This window comes from Somniosus microcephalus, chromosome 1, assembly GCF_052327205.1.
Source record: "Somniosus microcephalus isolate GS21.2 chromosome 1, FLI_Smic_1.0, whole genome shotgun sequence".
Lineage (NCBI taxonomy): Eukaryota > Metazoa > Chordata > Chondrichthyes > Squaliformes > Somniosidae > Somniosus > Somniosus microcephalus.
In genome coordinates, this window is record NC_140987.1 from 416,600,510 (window position 1) to 416,628,161 (window position 27,652).

The 27,652-nt window shown below is 46.3% G+C and overlaps 1 protein-coding gene across 5 annotated transcripts in view; it reads left to right on the forward strand.

Moving 5' to 3' along the window:
* The window catches only part of tenm1 (teneurin transmembrane protein 1), a 1,268,320-nt gene extending 1,244,541 nt beyond the window's left edge, over window positions 1–23,779 (forward strand). For all 5 annotated transcript variants that reach the window (XM_085999260.1, XM_085999278.1, XM_085999249.1 and 2 more), the window contains 2 exons: window positions 2,642–2,784; window positions 21,961–23,779. In XM_085999260.1, the coding sequence (XP_085855386.1) occupies window positions 2,642–2,784; window positions 21,961–22,713 (896 nt within the window). In that variant the 3' untranslated portion in view covers window positions 22,714–23,779. The remainder of the gene's footprint in view (window positions 1–2,641; window positions 2,785–21,960) is intronic.
* Window positions 23,780–27,652: the final 3,873 nt, after the last annotated feature.

Here is a 27,652-nt window from a genome sequence, read left to right on the forward strand (position 1 = left end):
AAACCGAATTTCTTTAAGCCTCAACGAGCTCATCTTATAAAGGCTACTTCTCCTTTCGAACGTTTGAGCGTTGATTTTAAGGGGCCTCTTCCTTCAACGACTCAGAATCGATATATATTTACTGTTGTGGATGAGTTTTCAAGGTTCCCTTTTGCTTTTCCTTGCGCAGATGTATCAGCTGCTACAGTTATCAAATGTCTGACTCAACTTTTTGTCATCTTTGGGATGCCTGCGTATATCCATTTGGATCAGGGAAGTTCTTTTATGTCTTCCCAGTTGAAGGAATACCTCCAGAGTCGGGGAATTTCTACTAGTAGAACTACCCCGTATAATCCCCAGGGTAATGGACAGTGCGAACGATATAATGGGGTGATCTGGAAGGCAGTTATGTTGGCTTTGACATCCCGGAACCTTAAGAATACACAGTGGGAAATGGTATTGCCTGATGCCCTGCATTCCATTAGATCATTGCTTTCAACGGCTACTAATGTGACCCCCCATGAAAGGCTCTTTAACTATCCGCGGAGATCTACTACGGGATATTCGGTACCTTCATGGCTTACTATGCAGGGACCTGTGCTGCTCCGACGCCATGTTAGACTGTCAAAATATGATCCTTTAGTGGAGGAGGTGGAGCTGTTGGAGGCAAATTCCCAATATGCTCATATTCGATTCCAAGATGGGAAAGAAAGTACTGTTTCAGTTAAAGACTTGGCTCCTTGTGGTGGCCAGCCCTCTTCTGAGGATATTAACAATAGTCATGATTCAGATAATGTTGATGTCGTCACAGATACTACGAATATTTCCAATCCTATTGCAGATAATTATAATTCTATTAGTCAGCCCTCGATGGATGTTCATGACCTTCCCAGTTTACCTCCTAATGGGATTTCCAATCCGGAAACCGTTGATAATCGGGATATGGATAGCCTTCCTGCAGAAGATATTTCTGTGTCTCCTGGCGTGGGAGGGCAAGGAATTTCACCAAGGTTAAGAAGGTCGACACGAACAAGATATCCGGTCGACCGATTGAAAATGGACTTTTTAAAGTAATTTGATAGTAATATTTTAAAATTGTTGAAATATTATATTTGTATTGTTTTAGTTATAAATAATTAATTGTAAATTGTAAAGGCTACCTAGGTTGGAGTATGTTTTAAAAGGAGGGGTGAATGTGGTGATTATTCTTGTTTTATAAGAAGTATTGTAATTGGTTGCCTGTTCCCTGCCTTGAGAGATATGCTGTAAACTCATTGGTAGTTGATGTCATGTGATATGTGGTGGCCATCTTAAATTCAGTTCTCTACAGCCTTGGTTGGGACTGGGTGTTGAAGATGTGCTGCTGGGTTTTTAAGGTTAATAAAGCCTAGATTTAGAAAGGCAATCTACTCTTTATTTCAGGTGGTCTCGGATTGGGTGGATTCATGCAGTCTGCTCCAGTGGTCACTTCCGTTGGGTCATCTCTCAAGCTGTTGGAGGTGTGAGGCCGTCAGCCACCTCAGAGGCTAAACTTGACCAAGGTGTTAGGCCGTAGCCACCTTGGGGAAGCCTTCGCCCCTGACTGCCTGATTTCCCCTCTCGGTCGCGTATATTTATAGTTATTTCGGTGGGCTGGTAATCACCTGGTGTCAATCATTTGATCCCCCATCCTATTGTCCAATTGTGAAGCGGGAAGGCATCCCTCGCCGTCCCTTTCTGCATGACTGACGAGGCCTCCCTCTTATCTTTCTGAGGAATGTTTTGTTATGTTTCTTTAAGGACATTTTATGACTTTTCGGCTCCATTTTTGTGTCTTATCCCACCACCCTGTGATGTTTTGCATTTTACGATTCCCTTATCACTTCTATTTGTCTTTTGATGCTTGATATTCGACCTTGCTGCCATTTCTGCTCTCTGTTCCCGGCTGCATGTTGTCAGCCTCTGTTCTAAGAATTAAAACCCATCTTTGAATCTAACAGCTATTTCTTACAAAACTGAAAAATAAATGAGGAAAAACAAAACTTAGGGAAATAATTTTGCTTATCATACCTCAGCAGAGTCCCCGTCCTGTGTTTTGATTTGAGTTTTCACTTATCAAGATGTTGTCAGTCTTTCCAAGTGCACCAAAACTACAGAAATAGACTGTTGTCATATGTGGGTAGTCATTGTATGAAGAAATGCCTTTGATGTCCATATTCATAAAAATGTATACATATAAACTGCAGCTGGGTTTTGTATCCATCATGAAAAATGTTGTACAGCCTGAGCAAAAAATTATAGTAATCCTTTCTTCCCTGTCTTGTGTCTCTGTGTCGTAGACAGTTTATTTAATCCTGGTGGGACAACCTTTCACTCTGCATCTCTGATGACCCCTGGCTTTTATTTCTTTCCCTGTTATCTCAATTTAATCCAAGCATGTCTCCATTCTTTCTGACTGATCCTTGATAGTTGAGGAGGTTAGTGGCATGTAGTCTTGTGCTGGGTAAATACTCGGAGAGAATTTGTAGTAAAGGTCTAGTGTACACTGAACAACTAACGGTGCTTAATAACTAATATAGCTTTAATAGATGTAACGCACAAAGCCAAACAGAGTGATCATTTACAAAAATGTGCTAGTATGGACATATGTCATCTTTTTGTATTGTTTTTCTTCTGGTTATAGACATTGGAAGTTGGCTGGAGCTTTTTGGGTTCCAGCTGCACAACGTAGTGCCTGGATTTCCAAAGCCTGAAATGAATGTCATGGAAGCAACCTATGAACTTCTGAAAACTCAAACCAGAACACAAGACTGGGACCCCAGCAAGGTATGATGAGCAAACACATTTCCCTACTTTTTATTTAATTTACTTTCCAATTTTCTCCCCACCTTTCATGAAAGCACTGTCTCAGGCTCCATGAACACCATCGACCCGCCAATACCTCATCCAAGTGGCCATTCGTCATGTATGACCCCAAGCAATGCACATCAGCAGGTTGGTGCTCTTAAGGTCATTGCAGCTGAAACCAATCCTGTCCTCATCCGGCCTCCATACATCTACATTTTCCAGGAAGGTCACCCTATCGTGATCAGGAGCGAATGCTCTGCCAGATTTTCCCCTCTATAACCCAGGGATGATCAGACCAATTGGACCACCCCTACTGCCAATTCAGCTCAAATCAGTTAACTAGCACAGGAATCAAGTCTGATCTGTATGACTGTTACTTGCTACCTTTAGCAACTGAGCCGCCAGAGAGTTAGCGGTGCCATTTTGAACCGTAAAATAATGTGGAAGTAATGACTTGTGTGTAAGGCCATTCATGTTCAGCAAAATTATTGACTCCTTGGGCAGACATTTTTGCAACTTTACAGTTCCGTAATAAAGCTAGTCCATTGTTAGCAGTAGATTTGTTCTGTAATATTAGCATTAAAGCTACTAAGAAAAACACTTGAAACAGATAATCAAGCCTGCCCTATTGCCTATATATTTCCCCATTCTTTCTCATTTCCCATTTTATCTATTTTTAACTAATTCCTATCTTTTCTAGCCTATCCTCCAAAAACACATTAAAGCTATTCATTTACCTTGTGATTTCTTCCTGTATTACACTGTCAATTTTGGACGTGGGTCTATTTTTTTTAAAGAAATGTTTACACTGATTGAAAACCATCATTACAGTTTATAAGGTGTCAGTCTTGACTCAGTGGTAGCACTCTTGCCTGCGTCAGAAGATTTTGGGGGAGAAAGTCGGCCCATTAGTGCCCCCCAGTTATCGCTTGGCGGGGATGCTAATGGGGCGCACAGGCAGTAGCGCCACGGTGGGGCGAATCCCACGCCGCACGGCAAATACACCGGCCCCGTAGCGCCGGCGATAACAGAGCCTCGGCACCTTTCGCCATGTAGATCATGACATCAGCAAGCGTGCCGACAGCGCCAGGGAGCGGAGGCGTGAACCCAGCCGGCTGGCGGGGTGCTACTTAAAGGGATGTGCCCCGGCTGTCAAGGAACCTCCGTTCCAAAGGTCAGTTATGAGTGGCCGAGAGCGCAGAATGTATCTGCAGCCAAATAAAGGCTGCTTAGTCCCCGGAGTGTTGTGGGTCGTCAAAGCACTTTGCATTTCATCCCACAGCATATTACCGTTCTGCACTCCCCGAATCATTGGGGGCCGGTGTGCAGACTCCAGTGACCTCCCCTTTAATGGCTGAAAGGCGCCTGCGCCAATGCTCACTCCCGATTACACAACACCTCATATTCGTTGTCGCTTAGAATCATAGACAGTTACAGCACAGAAGGAGGCCATTTCGGCCCATCGTGTCCACGCTGACCAATAAAGAGCTATCCAGCCTAATCCCTCTTCCCAGCTCTTACATAGAAACATAGAAACATAGAAGATAGGGGCAGGAGTAGGCCATTCAACCATCCGAGCCTGCTCCGCCATTCAATGAGATCATGGCTGATCATCCAATTTCAGTACCCTGTCCCTGCCTTCTCCCCATATCCCTTGATCCCTTTAGCCTCAAGAAATATATCCAACTCTTTCTTGAATATATTTAATGAACTGGCCTCCACCGCCCTCTGTGGCAGAGAATTCCACAGGTTCACCACTCTCTGGGTGAAGAAATTCCTCCTCATTTCAGTCCTAAATGGCTTACCCCTTATCCTTAGACTATGACCCCTGGTTCTGGACTCCCCGGCCATCAGAAACATCCTTCCTGCATCTAGTCTGTCCAGACCTAACAGAATTTTATAGGTTTCGATGAGATCCCCCCTCAACCTTCTAAACTCCAGTGAGTATAAGAACATAAGAACATAAGAAATAGGAGCAAGAGTAGGCCAATCGGCCCCTCGAGCCTGCTCCACCATTCAATAAGATCATGGCTGATCTGATCCTAACCTCAAATCTTCTATCACTCTGCATCCACCCGAACCCATGTGATCTCCCGGGAGAGGCGAAAAACCAGATAAAGACCCAATGGCCAATTTGGGAGAAAAAAATCTGGGAAATTCCTCTCCGACCCATCTAGGCGATCGAAATTCTTCCAGGAGATCACTCTGTCCCTATATTTTCTACAGTACTTACCTTCTGTAAAGGCGATCTCCACCCCAGCCAGGAACAGGAATAAAACCATCTCCTGAAATCTAACAGAATTAGAACACAGTAGGAGCAGAACAAGGCTACACGGCCCCTGGGCCCGCTCCACTACCCACAGGGCCATGACCATTCCGAACCCAGACTCATGTCCAATTTCCTGCCCGCTCCCCGTAACCCTTTATTCCCTTTACTTCTAGGAAACTATCTATTTCTGTTTTAAATTTATTTAATGATGTAGCTTCCACAGCTTTCTGGGGCAGCAAATTCCACAAACCTACCACCCTCTGAGTGAAGAAGTTTCTCCTCATCTCAGTTTTGAATGAGCAGCCCCTTATTTTAAGATTATGCCCCCTAGTTCTAGTTTCACCCATCATTGGGAACATCCTCACCGCATCCACCCGATCAAGCCCCTTCACAATCTTATATGTTTCAATAAGATCGCCTCTCATTCTTCTGAACTCCAATGAGTAGAGTCCCAATCTACTCAACCTCTCCTCATATGACCACCCCCTCATCCCCGGGATTAACCGAGTGAACCTTCTTTGTACTGACTCGAGAGCAAGTATGTCTTTTCTTAAGTATGGACACCAAAACTGTATGCAGTATTCCAGGTGCGGCCTCACCAATACCTTGTACAACTGCAGCAATACCTCCCTGTTTTTATATTCCAACCCCCTAGCAATAAAAGCCAACATTCTATTGGCCTTCTTAATCACTTGCTGTACCTGCATACTAACTTTTTGAGTTTCGTGCACCAGGACCCCCAGATCCCTTTGTACTACAGTACTTTCCAGTTTCTTGCCATTAAGATAATAACTTGCTCTATGATTTTTCCTGCCAAAGTGCATAACCTCACACTTTCCAGTATTGTATTCCATCTGCCAAATCTCTGCCCACTTACTTAGCCTGTCTATGTCCCTTTGCAGGTTTTTTATGTCCTCCTCACTCACTACTTTCCCTCCCATCTTTGTATCATCTGCAAACTTTGATATGTTACACTCGGTCCCCTCCTCTAAATCGTTAATATAGATTGTAAAGAGTTGGGGACCCAGCACTGACCCCTGCGGAACACCACTAGTTACTGGTTGCCAATCTGAGAACGAACCATTTATCCCAACTCTCTGCTTTCTGTTAGAGAGCCAATCCTCCACCCACGCCAGAATATTACCCCCAATCCCGTGATTTTTTATCTTGAGCAATAATCTTTTGTGTGGCACCTTGTCAAATGCCTTTTGGAAGTCTAAATACACTACGTCCACTGGTTCCCCTTTATCCACCCTGTATGTTACTTCCTCAAAAAACTCAAGCAAATTTGTTAAACATGACTTCCCCTTCATGAAACCATGCTGAGTTTGCCCTATTAAATTATGTTTATCCAAATGTCCCGTTACTGTCTCCTTAATAATGGACTCTAACATTTTACCAACCACAGATGTTAGGCTAACAGGTCTATAGTTTCCAGCCTTCTGCCTACTACCCTTTTTAAATAAGGGTGTTACATTAGCAGTTTTCCAATCTGCCGGGACCTTTGCTGAGTCCAGTGAGTTTTGGAAAATTATTACCAATGCATCCACAATCCCTACCGCTACTTCCCTCAAGACCCTGGGATGCAAGCCATCAGGTCCAGGGGATTTATCCGCCTTGAGTCCCATTATTTTACCAAGTACCACTTCCTTAGTGATTTTAATCGTATTTAGTTCCTCCCCCCCTAGAGCCCCCTGTTTGTCCAGTGTTGGGATATTCTTAGTGTCCTCTACTGTAAAGACTGATACAAAATAATTGTTCAGTGTTTTTGCCATCTCCATGTTTCCCACCATTAATTTCCCGGTCTCATCCTCTAAGGGACCAACATTTACTTTAGCCACCCTTTTTCTTTTTATATAACTATAGAAACTTTTACTGTCTGTTTTTATATTTTTTGCTAATTTACTTTCATAATCTATCTTCCCTTTCTTAATCAATCTTTTTGTTATTTTTTGCTGTCTTTTAAAGACTTCCCAATCTTCCATCCTCCCACTAGATTTGGCTACCTTATATGCCCTTGTTTTTAGTCGGATACTATCCTTAATTACTTTACTTAGCCACGGATGGCTATCTTTTCTTTTACACCCTTTTTTCCTCAGTGGAATATATATTTTTTGGAAGTTGTAAAATAACTCCTTAAATGTACACCACTGGTCATGTACCGTCTTACCCTTTAATCTATTTTCCCAGTCCACTCTAATTAATTCCGCTCTCATACCTTCATAGTCTCCTTTATTCAAGCTCAGCACGCTTGTTTGAGATCCAACCTTCTCACCCTCTAATTGAATATGGAACTCAACCATGTTATGGTCACTCATTCCAAGGGGATCCTTTACTAGGACATTTTTAATTAATCCTGTCTCATTACACAGGACCAAATCTAAGGTTGCTTGCCCCCTGGTCGGTTCAGTTACATACTGCTCAAGAAACCCATCCCTAATACACTCAATGAACTCTTCCTCAAGGCTGCTCTGCCCAATTTGATTTGTCCAGTTAATATGATAATTAAAATCCCCCATAATTATAGCTGTTCCCTTATTACAAGCCTCAACTATTTCCTGATTAATACTCCGTCCAACAGAGTTGCAACTGTTCGGAGGCCTATAGACTACACCCACTAGTGTTTTTTTCCCCTTATTATTCCTTACCTCCACCCAAACTGTTTCACTATCCTGCTCCTTTGACCCAATATCATTTCTCTGTATTATAGTGATTCCTTCCTTTATTAACATAGCCACCCCACCTCCTCTCCCTTCCTGCCTGTCCTTCCTGATTGTTATATAACCTGGTATGTTTAATTCCCAGTCATGGTCACCCTGCAGCCATGTTTCTGTAATGGCCACAAGATCATACCCATATGTCATTATTTGTGCCGTTAACTCATTCATTTTGTTACGAATGCTACGTGCATTCAGATAAAGAACTTTCAAATATGTTTTGTAACACTTAGTTCCTGTTTTTTCCCTTTTTAGTACTTTACTTTTTACTCCATACCTTCTGTCCCTTCCTGACACATTCTAAGCCCAATCGACACAATCTCTCCTCATACGTCATTCCTGCCATCCCAGGTATCAGCCTGGTGAATCTTCGCTGCATTCCCTCCATGGTAAGAACGTCCTTCCTCAGGTAAGGCGACCAAAACTGCACACAATACTCAAGGTGCGGTCTCACCAAGGCCCTGTACAACTGTAGCAAGACATCCTTGTTCCTGTACTCGAACCCTCTTGCTACGAAGGCCAACATACCATTTGCCTTCTTAACCGCCTGCTGCACCTGCATGCTTACCTTCAGCGACTGGTGCACAATAACACCCAGGTCTCTTTGCACTTCCCCTTCTCTCTATCTATTGCCATTCAAATAATAATCTGCCTTCCTGTTTTTGCCACCAAAGTGGGTAACCTCACATTTATCCACATTATAGTGCATTTGCCATGTTTCTGCCCAATCACCCAACCTGTCCAAATCGTACTGGAGTTTCACGACATCCTCCTCACAGCTTACCCTCCCAGCCAGCTTTGTGTCATCTGCAAATTTGGAGATATTACATCCAATTCCCTCGTCCAGATCATTAATATATATTGTGAACAGCTGGGGTCCTAGGATCGATCCTTGCGGTACCCCACTAGTCACTGCCTGCCACTCAGAAAACGACCCGTTTATTCCAACTCTTTGCTTTCTGTCCGCCAACCAGTTCTCTATCCAAGTCAATACCTTGCCCCCAATCCCATGTGCCTTAATTTTGCATGCTAATCTCTTATGTGGGACCTTATCGAAAGCCTTCTGAACGTCCAAATACACCACATCCACTGGTTCTCCCTTGTCTATTCTACCGGTTACACCCTCAAAAAATTCCAGTAGATTAGTCAAGTATGATTTACCTTTTGTAAATCCATGTTGACTTTGTCCGATCCTGTCACTGTTTTCCAAGTGCTCTGCTATTACATTTTTTATAATGGAATCTAGCATTTTCCCCACTACCGATGTCAGGCTTACCGGTCTATAATTCCCCGCTTTTTCTCTACCACCTTTTTTGAATAGTGGGGTAACATTGGGCCAGAAATTCGTGGCCAAAGGCGTGAGTGCGCTCGGGGTACTCACGCATCTGGCCGTTGGAAATGCCGGCGTTCAGCATGAACAGCGCATGCGGGGAACGCCGGCATTTCCAGACCTCGAGCGCGTGCGACTGCACAGGCAGCGCTTGCGCAGTGAACTTCGTAGATTTCATTCATGAAATCCGTGAGGGTAAGTCCTCAGAATTTACACTTGAAAAAAGCAAGTGTAAAGTGGTTCATTGGCTGCGGAGGAAGAAACATTTTATCGTGGAGCTTCTGAAATGCAATATTTTTGTTTGGGAAAGGGAGGGAAGTTATTTTAAGAAATTTTAAGTAAGTTTTAAAGTTAAAATTTTTTTTTTTTTTAAAAGGGTTTTCAGAACGGTAGGTAGAAGGAGCAATTGTGGCTGTGTGAATGGAATGTGAGAATGAGTTATGTATGTATGTCCACATATATTCCTTTACGTATATGTATGTATGTTTTATATTCCTTTACTAATGTGTATGAATGTATGTTTTTAATTATGATTTTCCAATAAGTTACTTTCTCTGAAAGTCATAATTAAATAATACATTCATACACATAAGTAAAGGAATATATACATAACACGCAAAGGAATATATACAGACATACATACTTTCAGAAGCTCCACGATAATAAATATCTTCCTCCGCAGCCTCTGGAGCAACTGTACCCATGCTTTTTTCATGTGTAAGTTGTAATGACTGGACCTCACTGAAAGCATTAATGAAAGCGGCGAATTATACTGCGCACGCGCTGCCTGTGCAGTCGCACGCGTTCGGCCTCTGTACCCCTTCGTTCAGAGGACAGGAAATGCCGGTTTTCCCCACATGCACTGTGCATGCTGAAAACCGGCATTTCATCCAGCCAGATGCGTAAGTACCCCGACCGTACTCGCGCATTTGGAAGGGAATTACTGGGCCAACATTTTACATGTCAATAAAATGAAAAATTTAACAATTGCACGACTTGCCCCCTCACATCTGCGACTGAGGGTCCAAGGAGGTGCATTGCGCAAGAGGTCATCATCGTACGTATCCTCACACTGTTCCCTTTGGGGAACTGTATGAAGTGGTGGAAGGATTTATGGCCGTGATTAACGCTCATTCCGTGACCGTAACCATCTTTGAACCAGCCATTAGGGTGGTTAGTCCTATGGCGGGAGGGTTTTACGGGCTCCCACAACCCATCTGAGGGGGGGGGGGCCACCAACACCCACGGACGCAAGTATCCCGCTGGATGTCCACCCAGAATTTAAAGTTGGAACTCCGACTCCACTTGCCGGGACTGTCTGGAGTGGGGTTCAAAACCCTACTCCTTCTGGCCCAGCGGCGGGGATGCTTACTGCTACGCAAAAGGCCCACTCCGCACAAAAGGTGACACCCATACGTTTCCTGCGCCTTTTCCCTCCCCGTGACTGGAGCCCTATGCTGCCATTTCACGTTGCTAATCGGTTTGGGCCTTTGTCATAGCGGTAGGATCCCCGCCGCTGGGCCAGATCAGGGTAGGGTTTCGAACCCCGCTCCAGACAGTCCCGGCAAGTGGAGTCGGAGCTCCGGCTCTAAATTCTGGGTTGACATCCAGTGGGATATTTGCGTCCGTGGGTGTGGGTGGCCCCCCCTCCTTGTATAGCTTGTGGGAGCCCGTAAAACCCTCCCGCCATAGGACTAACCGCCCTAATGCCTGGTTCAAAGATGGTTACGGTCACGGAATGAGCGTTAATCATGGCCATAAATCCTTCCACCACTTCATACAGTTCCCCAAAGGGAACAGTGTGAAGACACGTATGATGACGACATTGCTAAATAAATAAATGGAATTAAAAAAATTCTTTTAGGGCTTTTAAAAGTCTTTAAATTGCTTTAATTCTGTTTAAAACTACTTCAGATTACTCAAAATAATGTAAACATTTTAAAAAGTTTATAAAAGTTACCAAAATCTTCAAAAAACTTCCAAAAACCTATTTAAACTGCTGCTTTGCATGTAAAAATGGTTAGCAGCTTGACAGAAACATTGGGGGCGTGTCCAGTGAAACTGAGACCTCAAGGGGCGTGTCTCACTTGCACTGCACGCTCCTGGCTTCGCGCTGGCTGCACTCCTGGGTGGCGTGACGTCATACGCTGCCCGGGATTCTTCTTCTGGAAACACCAATTCCAGGCGTCCCTGGAGCTGATCGGCAGTAGCGCGGGGTAAGTGTAAATACGGGGCTTGCACGCGCTGCAAGCCCCGTTCTGGAATTTCTGGGCCATTAGCTACCCTCCAATCCATGGGTACCATTCCAGAGAATCGAGTTCTGGAAGATGACCAGCAATGCATCTACTATCTCTAGGGCCACTTCCTTAAGTACCCTGGGATGTAGACCATCAGGCCCTGGGGATTTATCGGCCTTCAGTCCCATCAATTTTCCTAACACCATTTCCCTACAAATACTGATTTCTTTCAGTTCCTCCCTTTCATCAGATCCTATGTTCCCTGGCATCTCTGGAAGGTTATTTGTGTCCTCCTTTGTGAAGACAGAACCAAAGTATGTATTTAGTTGGTCTGCCATTTCCTTGTTTCCCATTATAAATTCCCCTGATTCTGACTGTAAGGGACCTACGCTTGACTTCACCAATCTTTTTCTCTTCACATATCTATAAAAGCTTTTACAGTCAGCTTTTATGTTCCCTGATAGCTTACTCTCATATTCTATTTTCCCTTTCTTAATTAATCCCTTTGTCCTCCTTTGTTGACTCCTAAACTGCTCCCAATCCTCAGGATTATTGCTTTTTCTAGCCGATTTATATGTCCTCTCCTTGGATCTTATGCTATCCCTGATTTCCCTTGTTAGCCACGGTTGAGTCACCTTTTTTGTTTTATTTTTATGCCAAACTGGGATGAACAAATTCTGTAGCTCATCCATTCGGTCTTTGAATGTTTGCCATTGCCTATCCACCGTCAACCCTTTGAGTGCCATTCCCCAATCAATCCTACCCAACTCGCTCCTCAGACCATCGTAGTTTCCTTTATTTAAATTGAGGACCCTTGTCTCTGAGTCAACTACTTCATTCTCCATCTTAATGAAGAATTCGATCATATTATGATCGCTCCGACCCAAGGGGCCTCGTACAACAAGATTGCTAATTAATCCTTTCTCGTTACATAATACCCAGTCTAAGATGGCCTGATCTCTGGCTGGTTCCTCGACATATTGGTCCAGGAAACCATCCCGTAAACACTCCAGGAATTCCTCCTCCACATTATTGTTACTAATTTGGTTGGCCCAATCTATGTGCAGATTAAAGTCACCCATGATGACTGCTGTGCCTTTATTGCACGCTTCTTTAATTTCCCTTTTAATGCTGTCCCCAACCTCCGCCTTACTGTTTGGAGGTCTATATACCACTCGCACTAATGTTTTTTTCCCCTTAGTATTTCTCAATTCTACCCATACAGATTCCACATCATCAGAGCTAATATCCTTCATTACAATTGTATTAATCACTTCTTTAACCAGTAATGCTACCCCACCTCCCTTTCCTTTTTGCCTATCTTTCCTGAATATCGAATACCCCTGGATGTTGAGTTCCCAGTCTTGGCCATCCTTGAGCCATGTTTCCGTAATCCCAAACAAATCATATTCGTTTACCTCTATTTGCGCAGCCAATTCATCCACCATATTACAAATGCTCCTCGCATTAAGACACAAAGGCCTAGAAATTCAGTAAGGCCCCGCCAGGTCTTCAGCGCCCGAAATTTAGCGCTCGCCCGGATTCCCGCAGCGCCCGCCTGAAATTCAGTTGCGACGGGCCAAGACGGAGGCGGGCGCTACTGCAGGGTTTGGCCGCCTCGCTTGGGGCAATGAAATTCTATTTCAGGCGTCCAGCTGCCGCTGCGCCACCCGATGCGGTGCGGCAGGCTGGGGTACTGCAGGAATCCTCCTTCTCTTAAGGAGGAGCTGCCTGCAGCCGTGAGATCGCCGCTGGATTCCCCCGGCAAATGAGCCCGGCACCACGGAGAAGTGCCGGGCTCGCGGGAGTCAGACAGCAATGCCGCGGGGTGGTGGTGCAGGAGTCCGGGGAGGGAGGTGCGGCCATGCGGCCGCCGGGAAAGCCGCCGGCCGCCCCTCCACCTTTATGCGCCGGCCTCTCGGAGCTGCAAGGCCCCGTTTTCCAAACGTTGTTTGCGGCCGCTGCGGGCGAGGCGGCCGCAACTGAATTTGGCCTTCGGAACGGAATCGCGTTGGAACCGGGGCGCTGCGCACACCGATGACGTCATCGGTGCCGGCGCAGCGCTACCGGCTAACGCCGATGTTAGGGCCCAACTTAATTTCGGACACTAAAAAACTTCCGGCGCAACCCACTCTTTCGCCCCTAAGTGGGCGCAAATGCAACTGAATTTCTAGGCCAAAGCCTTCAGGCTTGTTTTTTTAATGCTCTTAGACCTATTAGAATGATTATTTACTGTGGCCACGTTTGATTTAACCCGTTGATTTCTCTGACTGCCACTTTTGTTTTTCTGCTTCCTATCTTTTGCTTTTATCCCTGTTTTCCTTTCCTCTGTCTCCTTGCTCAGGTTCCCAACCCCCTGCCATTTTAGTTTAAACCCCCCCGAACAGTGCTAGCAAACTTCCCCGCAAGGATATTTGTCCCGCTCTGGTTCAGGTGCAACCCATCCGAATTGTACAAGTCCCACCTTCCGCAGAAGCAGGCCCAGTGCTCCAGGAAACTAAAGCCCTCCCTCCTGCACCAACTCTTTAGCCACGCATTCATCTGCTCTATCCTCCTATTCCTATACTCACTAGCACGTGGCACCGGGAGTATTCCAGAGATTACAACCTTTGAGGTCCTACTCTTTAATCTGCTACCTAGCTCCCTAAATTCTTGCTGCAGGACCTCATCCCTCTTCCTACCTATGTCGTTGGTCCCAATGTGAACCACGACCTCTGCCTGTTCACCCTCCCCCTTCAGAATGCCCTGCAGCCGTTCAGTGACATCCTTGACCCTGGCACCAGGGAGGCAACAAACCATCCTGGAGTCATGTCTACGGCCACAGAAATGCCTATCTGTTCCCCTTATGATAGAATCCCCTACCACTATTGCTCTCCCACTCTTTTTCCTCCTTTCCTGAGCAGCAGAAGCACCCCTGGTGCCAGGACGTTGGCTGCTGCTGCCTTCCTCTGGTAAGTCATCCCCCTCAACAGTATCCAAATTGGTATACCTGTTTGAAAGGGGGATGGCCACAGGGGTCCGCTGCACCACCTGCCTGCCTCTACTGCTCTGCCTGATGGTCACCCATTTCCCTTCTGCCTGTGCAGGCCTACCCTGCGGCGTGACCAACTCATCAAACGAGTAATCCACGACCCTCTCAGCATCGTGAATGCTCCAAAGCCCATCCATCTGCAGCTCCAGCGCCTCCATGCGGTCTGCTAGTAGCTGCAGCTGGATGCATTTCTGGCACATGTGGTCGTCAGGGACACTGGCAGCGTCCCTGAATTCCCACATAGAGCAAGAGAAGCATAACACGGGGCTGGGCTCTCCTGGCATGACTTACCCCTTTAATTAATTTAAATTAATTCAATACCACCAGTTAAAGATATACTCTAGGGCGCTTGTATGGTTTACCAACAGTCCCCGCTACACCAGAAAGACCTTAGCAACTATAAACCACAGAGTTAAAGTTTAAAAAAGAGAAATACTCACCAACCAATCACTTACCTGCTCCCTGGTGATGTCACACCCTGATTACTTTTTACCTCTCTCCCCGCTGCTGAGTTGGTCGGGCCTCGCCTCGCTGCTCCTTTTATACCCGGCCTCGGTGCTCCCCGGTCCGAACTGGTCGGGCCTCGCCTCGCTGCTCCTTTTATACCCGGCCTCGCTGCTCCCTGGTCCGATCTGGTCGGGCCTCGCCTCGCTGCTCCTTTTATACCCGGCCTCGGTGCTCCCCGGTCCGAACTGGTCGGGCCTCGCCTCGCTGCTCCTTTTATACCCGGCCTCGCTGCTCCCTGGTCCGAACTGGTCGGGCCTCGCCTCGCTCCTCCTTTTATACCCGGCCTCGCTGCTCCCTGGTCCGAACTGGTCGGGCCTCGCCTCGCTCCTCCTTTTATACCCGGCCTCGCTGCTCCCTGGTCCGAACTGGTCGGGCCTCGCCTCGCTCCTCCTTTTATACCCAGCCTCGGTGCTCTCCTGGTCCGAACTGGTCGGGCCTCGCCTCGCTCTTCCTTTTATACCCGGCCTCGGTGCTCTCCTGGTCCGATCTGGTCGGGCCGCGCCTCGCTCCTCCTTTTATACCCGGCCTCGGTGCTCTCCTGGTCCGATCTGGTCGGGCCTTACCTCGCTCTTCCTTTTATACCCGGCCTTGGTGCTCTCCTGGTCCGATCTGGTCGGGCTTCGCCTCGCTCCACCTTTTATACCCGGCCTCGGTGCTCTCCTGTTCCGTAGCCCTACATGTAGTCCTACAAGTGCACATTCAAGTACTTTTTAAATGTGGTTAGGGTTCCTGCCTCTACCACCCTTTCAGGCAGTGAGTTCCAGACCCCCACAACCCTCTGGGTGAAGAAATTTCCCCTCACATCCCCTCTAAACCTTCCACCAATTACTTTAAATCGGTGCCCCCTGGTTTTTGACCGCTCTGCTAAGGGAAATAGGTCCTTTCTATCCAATTTATCTAGGCCCCTCATAATTTTATACACCTCAATAAGGTCTCCCCTCAGCCTTCTCTGTTCCAAGAAAAACAAACCCAGCCTATCCAGTCTTTCCTTATAGCTAAGATTCTCTACTCCTGGCAACATCCTTGTAAATCTCCTCTGTACCCTCTCTAGTGCAATCACATCTTTCCTGTAATGTGGTGACCAGAACTGCACGCAGTACTCTAGCTGAGGCCTAACTAATGTTTTATACAGTTGAAGCATAACCCCCCTGCTCTTGTATTCTGTGCCACGGCTAATAAATGTAAGAAGTCACACAACACCAGGTTATAGTCCAACAGCTTTATTTGAAATCACAAGCTTTCGGAGCGCTGCTCCTTCGTCAGGTGAAGCTTGTGATTTCAAATAAAGCTGTTGGACTATAACCTGGTGTTGTGTGACTTCTTACATTTGTCCACCCCAGTCCAACTCCGGCATCTCCACACCACGGCTAATAAAGGCAAGCATTCTGTATGCCTTCTTAGCCACCTTATCTACCTGGCCTGCTACCTTTAGGGATCTGTGGACATGCACGCCAAGGTCCCTTTGTTCCTTTACACTACTCAGTGCCCTACCATTTAATGTGTATTCCCTTTCCTTGTTAGCCCTCCCCAAATGCATTACCTCACACTTCTCCAGATTGAATTCCATTTGCCACTGTTCTGCCCACCTGACCAATTTATTGATATCTTCCTGCAGTCTACAGCTTCCTTCTTCAGTATCAACCACACAGCCGATTTTAGTATCATCTGCAAACTTCTTAATCATACCACCTATATTCAAGTCCAGATCATTGATATATGCCACAAAAATCAAGGAACCTAGCACTGAGCCCTGCGGAACCCCACTGGAAACAGCCTTCCAATCACAAAAACACCCATCAACCATTACCCTCTGCTTCCTGCCTCCGAGCTAGTTTTGAATCCAACTTGACACTTTGCCCTGGATCCCATGGGCTTTTAACTTCATGACCAGTCTGCCATGTGGAGCCTTATCAAAAGCCTTGCTAAAGTCCATGTACATGACATCAAACACACTACCCTCATCTACCCTCCTTGTTACCTCCTCAAAAAATTCAATCAAGCTTGTCAGACATAAAATAACAACAGAAAATGCTGGAAAAACTCAGCAGGCCAGGCAACATCCGTGGAGAGAGAAACAGAGTTAACGTTTCAGGTTGAAACCCTTCGTCAGGACTGAAAAAACACAGGAAATGAAACAGATTACAAGGCCAGTTTGGGGGCTGGGAAATGGGGATGAAAGAACAAAAGAGAAGTGAAGAGACATTAAGAGGTACTCAAAATGAGACGAGACATGACCTTCCCTTAACAAATCCATGCTGACTATCCTTGATTAATCCGTGTCTTTCTAAATGAAGATTTAAGCTGTTCTTCAGAATTCTTTCCAATAATTTTCCCACCACCGAGGTTAGGCTGACTGGCCTGTAATTACTCGGTCTATCCTTTTCTCCCTTTTTAAACAAGGGTACCACATTAGCAGTCCTCCAGCACCACACCTGAAGCCAGAGAGGATTGGAAAATGATGGTCAGGGCCTCTGCTGTTTCCTCTTTTGCTTCACTTAACAGCCTGGGATACATTTCATCTGGGTCTGGGGATTTATCCACTTTTAAAGCTGCTAAACCCCTTAATACTTCCTCTCTCACTATGTTTATTTCATCTAATATTTCACACTCCTCCTCCCTGATAGCAATGTCTGCTTCGCCCCTCTCCTTTGTGAAAACAGACACAAAGTATTCATTAAGAACCCTACCGACATCTCCCACCTGCACACAAAGAGTATCCTCATGATCTCTAATAGGCTCTACTCTTTCTTTCTTTAGCTTGGAGCCTAACGTCACTCACCTAGGCCATTAGCACCTGATTTAGCACTCCCCTGCATTCTTTGAGCGCTGAGACTGAATTTAGTGGGCAGCGAGATTGATTGGCAACAAACTTCCAACTTCTCAAAAGTTAGCGCCACAAACAGGGCAATACCAAATTTCTAGCCCATTAATAGGTTCAATCCACACTACAGGACTTGAGCACATAATCTCAGCTGTACTAAGACACTGTCAGAGGTACGGTCTTTTGTATGTCACATTAAATCAGGGTCTCCTCTGCACTCTGAGGTGAACGTAAAAGATCCTCAGGCACTATTTGAAGAAAGATGGGGCGTTCTCCTGCTGTCTGGCCAACATTTATCCCTGAACCAACACCGCCAAAGCAGTTTAATCCATTATTTATCTCATTGCTGTTTTTGGGATCTTGGCTAATGCAAATTGGCTGCTGTGTTTCCCTACATTACAACAGTGACTACTCTTCCAAAGTACTTCATTGACTGTGAAGCACTTTTGGGACATCCTGAGGTTGTGAAAGGCGTTATATAAATGCAAGTTCTTATTTTCTTACAGGCCATTTTTCCAGCCAAGTGAAATCCCAGAGTTCAAAGGTTGTCCTGGTTTACATGCCAAAATAGGACGGGTTCTGCTGACAAATAAGCTCAGCAACAGCACCTAGGGCCAAACTCAAAGAAAGAACTTGCATTTATATAGCACCTTTCATGAACTCAGAACATTCCAAAGCACTTTACAGCTAATTAAGTACTTTTACAGTGTAGTCACTGTTATAATATGGGAAACACTGCAGCAAATTTGCGTACAGCAAAATCCCATAAACAGCAAAAAAAATGAAGTTACTGAGTGTCATTCTTCATTACCAGCATTATGGTGTTCCTTGATGACCAGGATGCTTCATTCAATTGATGTAGGATGGCATTCTAACTGAAAAATGATGGCCGGAATTTTCTCAAGGGAGGCGGATTGGGGATAGGGGGCCTCCAAGGTGGGCGGGAAACCCGTCTGGCCAGGTTTCCCGTAGGCCCTGTGCCTTTACGGCAGGGCCTGATTTGAGTGCGAGGCCTCGGATTCCTGCCCACAGCCAGCCAGATTGAGAGGATGGCTGCGGGCGGGTAGGCCTCAGAAGCAAGGGGCTGGTCCGGAGGAGGAATCGCTGGAGGGAGGTTGGCAATCAGGCAGGGATCGGAGTTAGGGGGAGGGGTGTTGGCAATCAGTCGGGGATTGAGGGTGGGCGGGCGGTGGGGGGGGGGAGAGGATCGGCAATTGGGTGGGGATCGAGGGCGGGGGGGGTGGGGGAGAGGATCGGCAATCGGTCGGGGATCTGGGGGGTGGAGGGCGGTCGGCAATCGGTCGGGGGTGGTTTGGAGGTAGTGGGGTTGGTAATCCATCGGGGATCGGGGGGGTGGTGGGGAGAGGATTGGCAGGGGTCGGGGATCGAGGGGACGGGATCGGCAGGGGTCGGCGGGGGGACAGGATTGGCAGGGGTCGGGGATCGGAGTGGAGGTTGTCAGCCAGGGATTGCGGGGGGGTGGGGGGGGGGCGGCGGGGAGGGCAGTGTCGGCAGGGGATTGGCATGGGTGGAGAGAGGATCGAGGCCGGCCACCAGAGGATTGTGGATGGCCTCATCATCATCGTTGGGGGTGGGGGGAGGCCTGGGGAGGTGATCGGAGGCCTCGTTGGGGGTCTCCAATCACGGGGTGGGTATGTTTGGGACCCTGGATCCTGGAGGTAGGTGTAAAGCTACTTGCCTCCTGGATGCAGCAGTCCCCGCCTCTGTTTAAGTGCCGTGTTTCACGAATTGTGTGAAACCCGTCCACAGGCAGTTAAACACAAAATGGAAGGAAAAAGAGGTTTCCAGCCTCATTATAATATTTAAATTGAGGTAACGCCCCCTGGGAGCGGGTTGGTTGCCCCACCTTCCCATCCCCCCCGGAGGCGGATCACGACAGGAATCCTATTTTTAACACTTTAACTGCCTCCGCGCTACAAACCCACCTGTTTTTTTAAGGGGAAAATTCTGGCCTATGTCTGTTATGTACTCATTGCACAATTACTCGAAGCCAACACACATATAGAAACTGTATTGTTTCCCCCTTCTCTCAAACCCATCTGCTCCTTGAGCCATTCTCCAGCCAAAAATAGCCAGCCAGAAAACCTTCTCTTAGGTTTCCTGTCAGTTTATGGTTAACTACGCAGCAGCATTGGGATTCACCCTCCCTCCCTTTGAGCAGAGACATGATTACATATAAAATGTTAGGTTAGGTTATCACTTACTGTTAATACTATTTAGTGATGAACAAGAAGACTCCTTCACTCCAGTGGAGAATTCTAATATAATCTGTTAAACAATAGAATTGGCAGACTATGCAGAAAGGTGGGGGCGCAAAATTCGGTTACGCCCCGTTTGGATGCGGTAACCGAGTTTAGGCCAGACATTTAGCACCCAGCGCGGAAGTACTTCTCCAGCCTCTAAATTCGGCTTACCGCCCCGCACAGGAAGTGGAGCACAATCTCAAGAACTCCACTTCCTGTTAAGGCAGTAACCGAGGTGCTGTCAGGGCGCGATCAGCAGCACTCGGCGGAGGCTCCGCGGAGCACTGCCGCGTTTCAAAGCCCCTCCCCTTCAGTTAAAGGGGAGCGCCGCTGCGCACGCTGCAGGGCCTCCGATGGCTGACACTAGGAAACCAGAGCAGTGTGGTGCCACGGCCGCAGCCCGGCACCAAGACACAGTGCCGGGCTGCGCGATGGTGGCCAGGACCACGTCACAGCCCACCACTATAAAAAGAAAATGACAGCGTGGGTCGCAGCCGCACCTCCCCTTTAAATACCGCCCCGCGAGCGGAGGTCAGCCCAGTTCGCGACCCGCGAGGCTGGCGCTGACATCGTCCGCGGCAGCCTCGCGGGTCGCAGCCGAATTTCTGCTGCGGGGGGGGGCGGCTAAGGGGTCACGGCGCATGGCGTTGACATCATCGCCAGTGGCCCGGGACGCTACCAGCGGGGGCGCGGCGCTATCAGGTAGCGCCTCAGCAACGCATTTCTCAGGAGGTGCTTTTTTCACCCCCTAAGCAATATGCCCTTTGCACCCCACTAGCGCCCCCCGGAGGTGCTAACGGCAGGCACCAAGGAGCCGAATTTCTAGAATATTTTATTCTCTGAAAGATGTCAAACAAAATATTATAAATCTATTATATTTCTGGAAAGCACGCTAGAATGATTGTTAAAGCCCTAGACCTAGAAATTTGACTCGGGCGGTGCTGCAAAACGGGCAGTCAGTGGAACTGAATATAGGGTCTCTGATTAGAATTGCACCAAAATCAGGTAGAATTAGCTCGGGAAAGTCTATGGCAAGCAATGGGTGGAGATGAGCAAGTAGGCCATCTGCAGCAAAAGGTGAACTAAAAAAATGGTGATAACTTACCTTGAAAAATATATTAAAATGGAGTTCTTTTACAAAAGCTTGTATTCTTAGTTTAGCTTTAAAAATTCCATGCGTGACCTTATGAGGTTAAATAGGTTTTGCAATGTGTATGTTTATTCTTCTTGCAAGGTCAGTGGCTGTGACAGCTCAATTGCGAGAGTGATAGACTGAAGATCTGAAAGGCCCATAGTTTGATCCCAGGTTGCGGCAATGCAATTCAATGGAGTTTTGAAGTGCATGGGGGCAGGTTTTTCCACACAAAGCATTATTACAATATGGAATAGATTACCACAAGTGGCAGTTGAAAACAAGTTAATCACAACATTTAAATGGAATTGGATAAGCACTTAAACAAAAGTCAAAGAGTATAAGGAGAGTGCGGGGAAATTGGTTGAGCAGATAGCTCCAGTGTGGAGCTGTTGCTGGCACAGGCACAATTTGTATGATTTTCAACACAGATTAGTTTGTGAATGATTGTGTCTCTGCGATCGAATTCAGTTTTCAATTTATTCAAATACTACTGTTACCTACCTCATACAATAGATCTCCTCCAAAATATACCTTTGGGAGTCATAGAAGGTTTAGCAAGTTGCATGTTCTGTCGCGACTATCTGACACATAGGGGGAATTTTTTCTTCTTGTCCGTGTGTGTCAGTGACATTGTAAACATAGAATATTTATTACGTTCACTATTTCAAGTGAAATCATAAAAGTATCCCAAGAAAGAACATTTACAATTTCAGCAGAAATCGTGACCAGAGATCTTCCTGCTATCTTCACAATCTCACTAACACACAGTGACCAGAGGAAATCTTTCCTTTCTGTCTCTATATGTGTACTTTATCAGGAGCTCTTTCTCCTCTGTTTTTTTCAGGTTGTTTTGGGTGTACAGTGTGAACTGCAGAAGCAGCTCAAAAGCTTCATCTCCCTGGAACGTCTGCCCCAGGCTTACATAAGGAACTACCAGAAATGCCAAGGTAAACGGCCAAAATTTGCTGCAGTTCCTTCCGTGTTTGGTAAAGGAGTCAAGTTCGCCATTAAGGATGGTAAGGTAACTGCTGACATCATCGGAGTTGCCAGTGATGACAGCAGACGAATAGCTGCCGTTCTCAACAGTGCTGATTATCTGGAAAGCCTCCATTTTACCGTTGATGGTCGAGATACTCATTACTTCGTTAAGTCAGGGCCGCTAGAAGAAGACCTGGCCATAATTGGGAATACCGGAGGAGGTCGTGTGCTGGAAAATGGAGTCAATGTGACTGTCTCTCAGATGACCTCTGTGGTGAATAGAAGGACTAGAAGGTTTGCAGACATTCAGCTACAGTATGGGGCTCTAGGCTTCAATATTCGATATGGTGCCACCATTGAAGAAGAAAAAATCCATGTGTTAGAGATGGCCAGACAGAGAGCTGTAGCCCAAGCCTGGGCAAAGGAACAGCGCAGGGTGCAAGAAGGAGAGGAGGGTATTAGGTCTTGGACTGAGGGAGAAAAGCTGCAACTGCTCAGCAGTGGAAGGGTGCAAGGCTACGACGGTTATTTTGTATTGTTTGTGGAACAGTATCCGGATCTTTCCGACAGTGCCAACAACATCCAGTTTATGAGACAGAGTGAAATAGGAAAGAGGTAACGGTGAAGAACCGCCTGCCTTTCAGTCACCAAAGACTGCCTGTTTTTAAGACATTTGTTGATTTGCTGTACTCTTTTCTAGAATGATATCCTGTAAATATTGTGATGGAGAAACAAGTCAATTTTCAAGCTGCCTTCAAATGTGATAAAATATGGTATTTTAATAATACCCCTGTTTAGCATTCCTTTGAGTGGTTGGACCACAGATCTGGTCCATAATCAGTAACATTGGACAATAGTGACCAGTCCAGATCAGATATAAATCTATATTATAGTTCCAGAATGCACTAGTAGGGGTTGAGTGCATTCATTAAATACTGTATTTTGTCTCTAATGTACCACTAGAAAAATGCCAACTGTGTTCTTCATAACAGTTCAGAGCCACATATTTTCTGTCACAAATTGATTGTCTAAGGGTGCGTGGCATTATTGGGCTACATATGTTAGCTAAAGATGTTTAATTTTGATATTCTTTATTTTTTATTTAATCGTGAATGGTCTATAGTACTGTGAACAAGAAGAGTATGTATGATTGGTGTATAAAGCACAGTACACCTATTTTAAACTGTTTACGGTGGTGGGTGTGGTGAAAGCCTGATGTGCATTATTTCCCCAGTAAAGCATACCTTTATTGTTCACCATTAAAACCAGTTATTTCCTCATTTAAATCATTTGATGGTGTAATTGCTAGGTTAATGAGCAATTTGGTTTTCTTTTTCAGGTATAACCATACCAAGAGGTACACGCAGAAGTGTAACTTCTTTACTAACTTTTGTGTAATTAATTTTAGAATGTAGTCTTGGCGCGATGTCGACGCACATTTGCAGTATATGAAGGGCAAGCCAGACAAGCTGTTAGTCTTTTTAATTATGTTGTGAAGTTACTGGTAGACATTATTAATGCCAGCCATTGCGACCTGCTAATTGTTACGTGTTTTCATGTATTGAGTATACAATCTGCATTCAAGCAAGATATGATGGAAGTTAGTTCTGGATTTGTGGAAACAACTGATTCTGTATGGAAGTTTATAAATAAATGTAGCACAATGGGGCTGGATATTAACTCATTCATTTGCCAATTCACGAGTGGATCAATGCAGGCTTTTGCCAAAGCATTATTTTTATGAATTTCACACTGCAATTGCTTTGGCCCTTAAAAGAACAGTGTCTCGCAGTGCACTGGTGCTGAATTGGTACGATTTAGTCCAGGCAAATTGTTCACTATAGAGAAGGGATCAAATACCAGGTACATGCATGAAAAATGAGAAAATTAGGAGTAAGAAAAGAAGACAGATAGAACTTTTTATCCAAAGGGTAATAAAGTTGTGCAGTAAATGACCAGCGAAGGCAATTAAAGCAGACACGATGCGAGAGAAATTGTTTTTTGGGCACAAAGTAGTCGGCTTGCTCAGAGTGCATGCTCGAAGCCGGAGGTCCAAGGCTCATCCAAAATTGTGCTTCAGGCCTCATCTGAATAATGCCAGTGAGCTGCATACACCAATCAGGCATCCAGAGTCAGCTCACAGGTTTGTTTCAGTCGCTAGAAGCGGCCCTCTGGTAGGTCCGGGGAGGGGGGAGGTGAACAGGAGGGACGAGTGCGTGCCAGCAACAGCCCACAGTATTGCTGTGGAGCCAGGCAAGCACTTAGATTTCCCTGAGTCCAAGGATCACACATTGAACCAATGTGGCTACACATGCTGCCTTGATCAACCCCCTCACCTATGTCAACAGCATAGGATTCCAGTTCTCAATGTTGTTTGTTTGCAAACAGCAGTACCACAACATACAAGTGAATGCCCTTTTTCCTCGCAGCTGCCTCAATGTCTTCATTTTAAGGCAGTCCACCATGCCTGCACTCTTTCGCCTAGAAAGGCAAGTCTTCCAATGGTTCCTCAAAGATCAAAGCTACTCTCGACAGCTGTGCTGATGACACTTTCCCATGACATTAACTGAGCATCACTATAATGATGTCCGTTCTTTCACTTCAGTCATCATAGATCTCACAATGGGAACCCTGAAGATGCATTTCTGAATCAGTCTGGGGATACTCCGCAATCTAGTTCTGCTAGGGTCTGAAAGATTGTGGTGGTGTGCTGCCTGCTGTATAACTTTGCCTTGCAATGGGGCCTCATAATGCAGCCCTGGAGAAGGAAGGCAGAAGGGCAGCAGGGAGATCAGCCAGAGGGGCAGGAATGGGCTGAAGATGATGTGGAGGACAACCTGTTGCTGGCTGCAGGAGACTGGTGAAGATACATAGGGGGTGAAATTGGGCTTCGGCAATAGCGCAAAACGGGTGATACAGGCTCGGCGGCCTGTTTTACACCCTGCCCGGTTTTCTTTTCCATTGTGGCATTTATGATAGATATTTATAGAGAGCTATTTATGGATAAAGAGAATCCCTCATGACAGTGATTTGCTGTTTTTCTTCCCCACCATTTTCAAAAAAAGTTTCTCTCTCACCCTAAAGCTGAAGGATCCTGACTGACCTGATAGTATTTGCGACGCACCTTCCAGGTCGGAGGTTATGTGACATGTCACTTGACGTTAAAGTGTGATATCTATGTGAACTTAACAGTGAACCTTGTGGAGCAACAAAAGAGTGGATGATTGATACTATTTCAAGAGGAAAGTTATTGGGTGGAATATTTTAAGATTGTAAGTATTTTTACTGCCTACTTACAATTATAAAATGTAATCTGGAACAATAAAGTTGCTTTTAGAGATATTTTAAATATCAGCTTGCCTTTCCTGTTGAGAAAGGGTAAAGGAACCAAATTGTTAACTAAAAACTTCAATTAAGCCAATTTGACCACATTAAACCCAATCAATGTAGTTGCAGGTAGATTTTAATGAAGACAAATGTATTACTAAGGTAATGCTGAAACAGAAAAAGTGGGAAGATTGAAGGAGCCAATTTTAAAATAAGTCAGTGGGATTTGGCTAACCCCAGTCTCACCAGGATACACCAAACTAAAGGACTGAAAATAAAACAAATAGGGAAAAGATAACCCCCTTAAATAACAAAAGGTGAAAGTTAAATCATACAATCATAGAAATTTATGGCACAGAAGGAGTCCGTTCGGCCCATCATGTCTGTGCTGGCCGAAGAAGAGCTCTCCAGCCTAATCTCACTTTCCAGCTCTTGGTCTGTAGCCCTGTAGCTTACGGCACTTAAAGTGCATATCCAAGTACTTTTTAAATGTGATGAGGGTCTCTGCCTCTACCACCCTTTCAGGCAGTGAGTTCCAGACCCCCGCCACCCTCTGGGTGAAAAAGGTTCTCCTCAACTCCTCTCTAATCCTTCTACCAATTACTCTAAATATATGCCCCATGGTTATTGACCTCTGCTAAGGGAAATAGGTCCTTCCTATCCACTCTATCTAGGCCCCTCATAATTTTATACACCTCAATTAAATCTCCCCTCAGCCTCCTCTGTTCCAAAGAAAACAACCCCAGCTATCCAATCTATTCTTATAGCTAAAATTTTCCAGTCCTGGCAACATCCCCATAAATCTTCTCTTTACTCTCTCTAGTGCAATCACATCTTTCCTGTAATGTGGTGACCAGAACTGTACGCAGTGCTCTAGCTGTGGCCTAACTAGTGTTTTTAACAGTTCAAGCATATCCTCCCAGCTCTTATATTTTATGCCTTGGCTAATAAAGGAAAGTATCCATTTGCCTTCTTAACCACCTCATTTTACCTGCCCTGCTACCTTCAGGGATCTGTGGACCTGCACTCCAAAGTCCCTCTCTTCCTCTATATTTCTCGGTATCCTACCATTTATTGGGGTCAATTTTCTGGCCGCCGTCGGGCGGCTTTTCAGGCAGCCGGGGGCCGAAAATCAGCGAAAAAGCAGGTCGGGACCCCCCCCCCGCCTGATTCCCCACCCCGTCCGACTTTCGGACCGCCATTTCCCCACGCCCCGCTTCAGTCCCGGCCGCCGCTGGCGGGACTGGTCGTCGGCACACTAATGACCAATTGAAGAAGATTTGAAGAAGATTTTCCGGGGCCGTTGCAACTTTGGGGCTTTCCCCACATCAAACACGCCTGCGGGGAACCCCGCTGATGAGACCTGGCGTGCAGCTTGCCGGCTTGCTTGCTGTCAGCTGCAGGTCAGGGAAAGCTGCGATTTAAAGGGACAGCACTTGTATGTTGAAGGACCTTGTTGTTACAGCTTTGGGGCTACTTCTTCAAGGCTTGGGCACAGCTGTGGAAGGTTGGAGCCTCACACACTTCTCCAATGCGATCTCCTGGGAAGCCCCTCTCGCCACCCTCACTCAGCGCTTCCTCAGCGGAGGCATCTACGAGAAGCATGGGATGCCTTTTTTTCCTTCTCTTCTTGCCATTAGAGGATCTCCAGCAGCAGAGGCGGCAGCAGCAGAACCAGGAACAGCATGATGAGCACCAGGCTGCTGCTCACTCACCTGAAGCTGCAGAGACCAGAAGAGGCCAGCGCTTGGAAGTGGCTTGAGAACACCTTGCTGCGCTTTAGGGGGCCATGGGGACCCGTATCTGCACTGGCAGTCCTACTCAGAAGGACTTCCATGAGGATCTGGTTTCTCTGTTCAACAGATGGCCAACGCTCCTCAAGAGATGTCATTCTCTTATGTGCACTCACCATGCTTTCCGTACCCTGGCGAGTTATCTCCTCCATGGAGGTTGTCAACCTTTCCATGGTGACGCGTTCATGCGCCAATTACTCCACAAAGGCTCTGCACATGGTCGCTATGGACTCCTCCATTCGCTCCACACTCGCAGCAACCCTGGAGACAAAACCTGCCAGAGACTCCTGCATCTGTGCATGGAGATCCATCACCTCGTCTCTTGCGGATGGACCCAGAGGCAGAGGGTCGACATGCAGCGCAGCTGAGCTGAGCTGGCAGAGTCCTGCGCCCTCCGACGAGGACTCTCCACTGCTGTCCCTGTCTCCAGAATCTGCT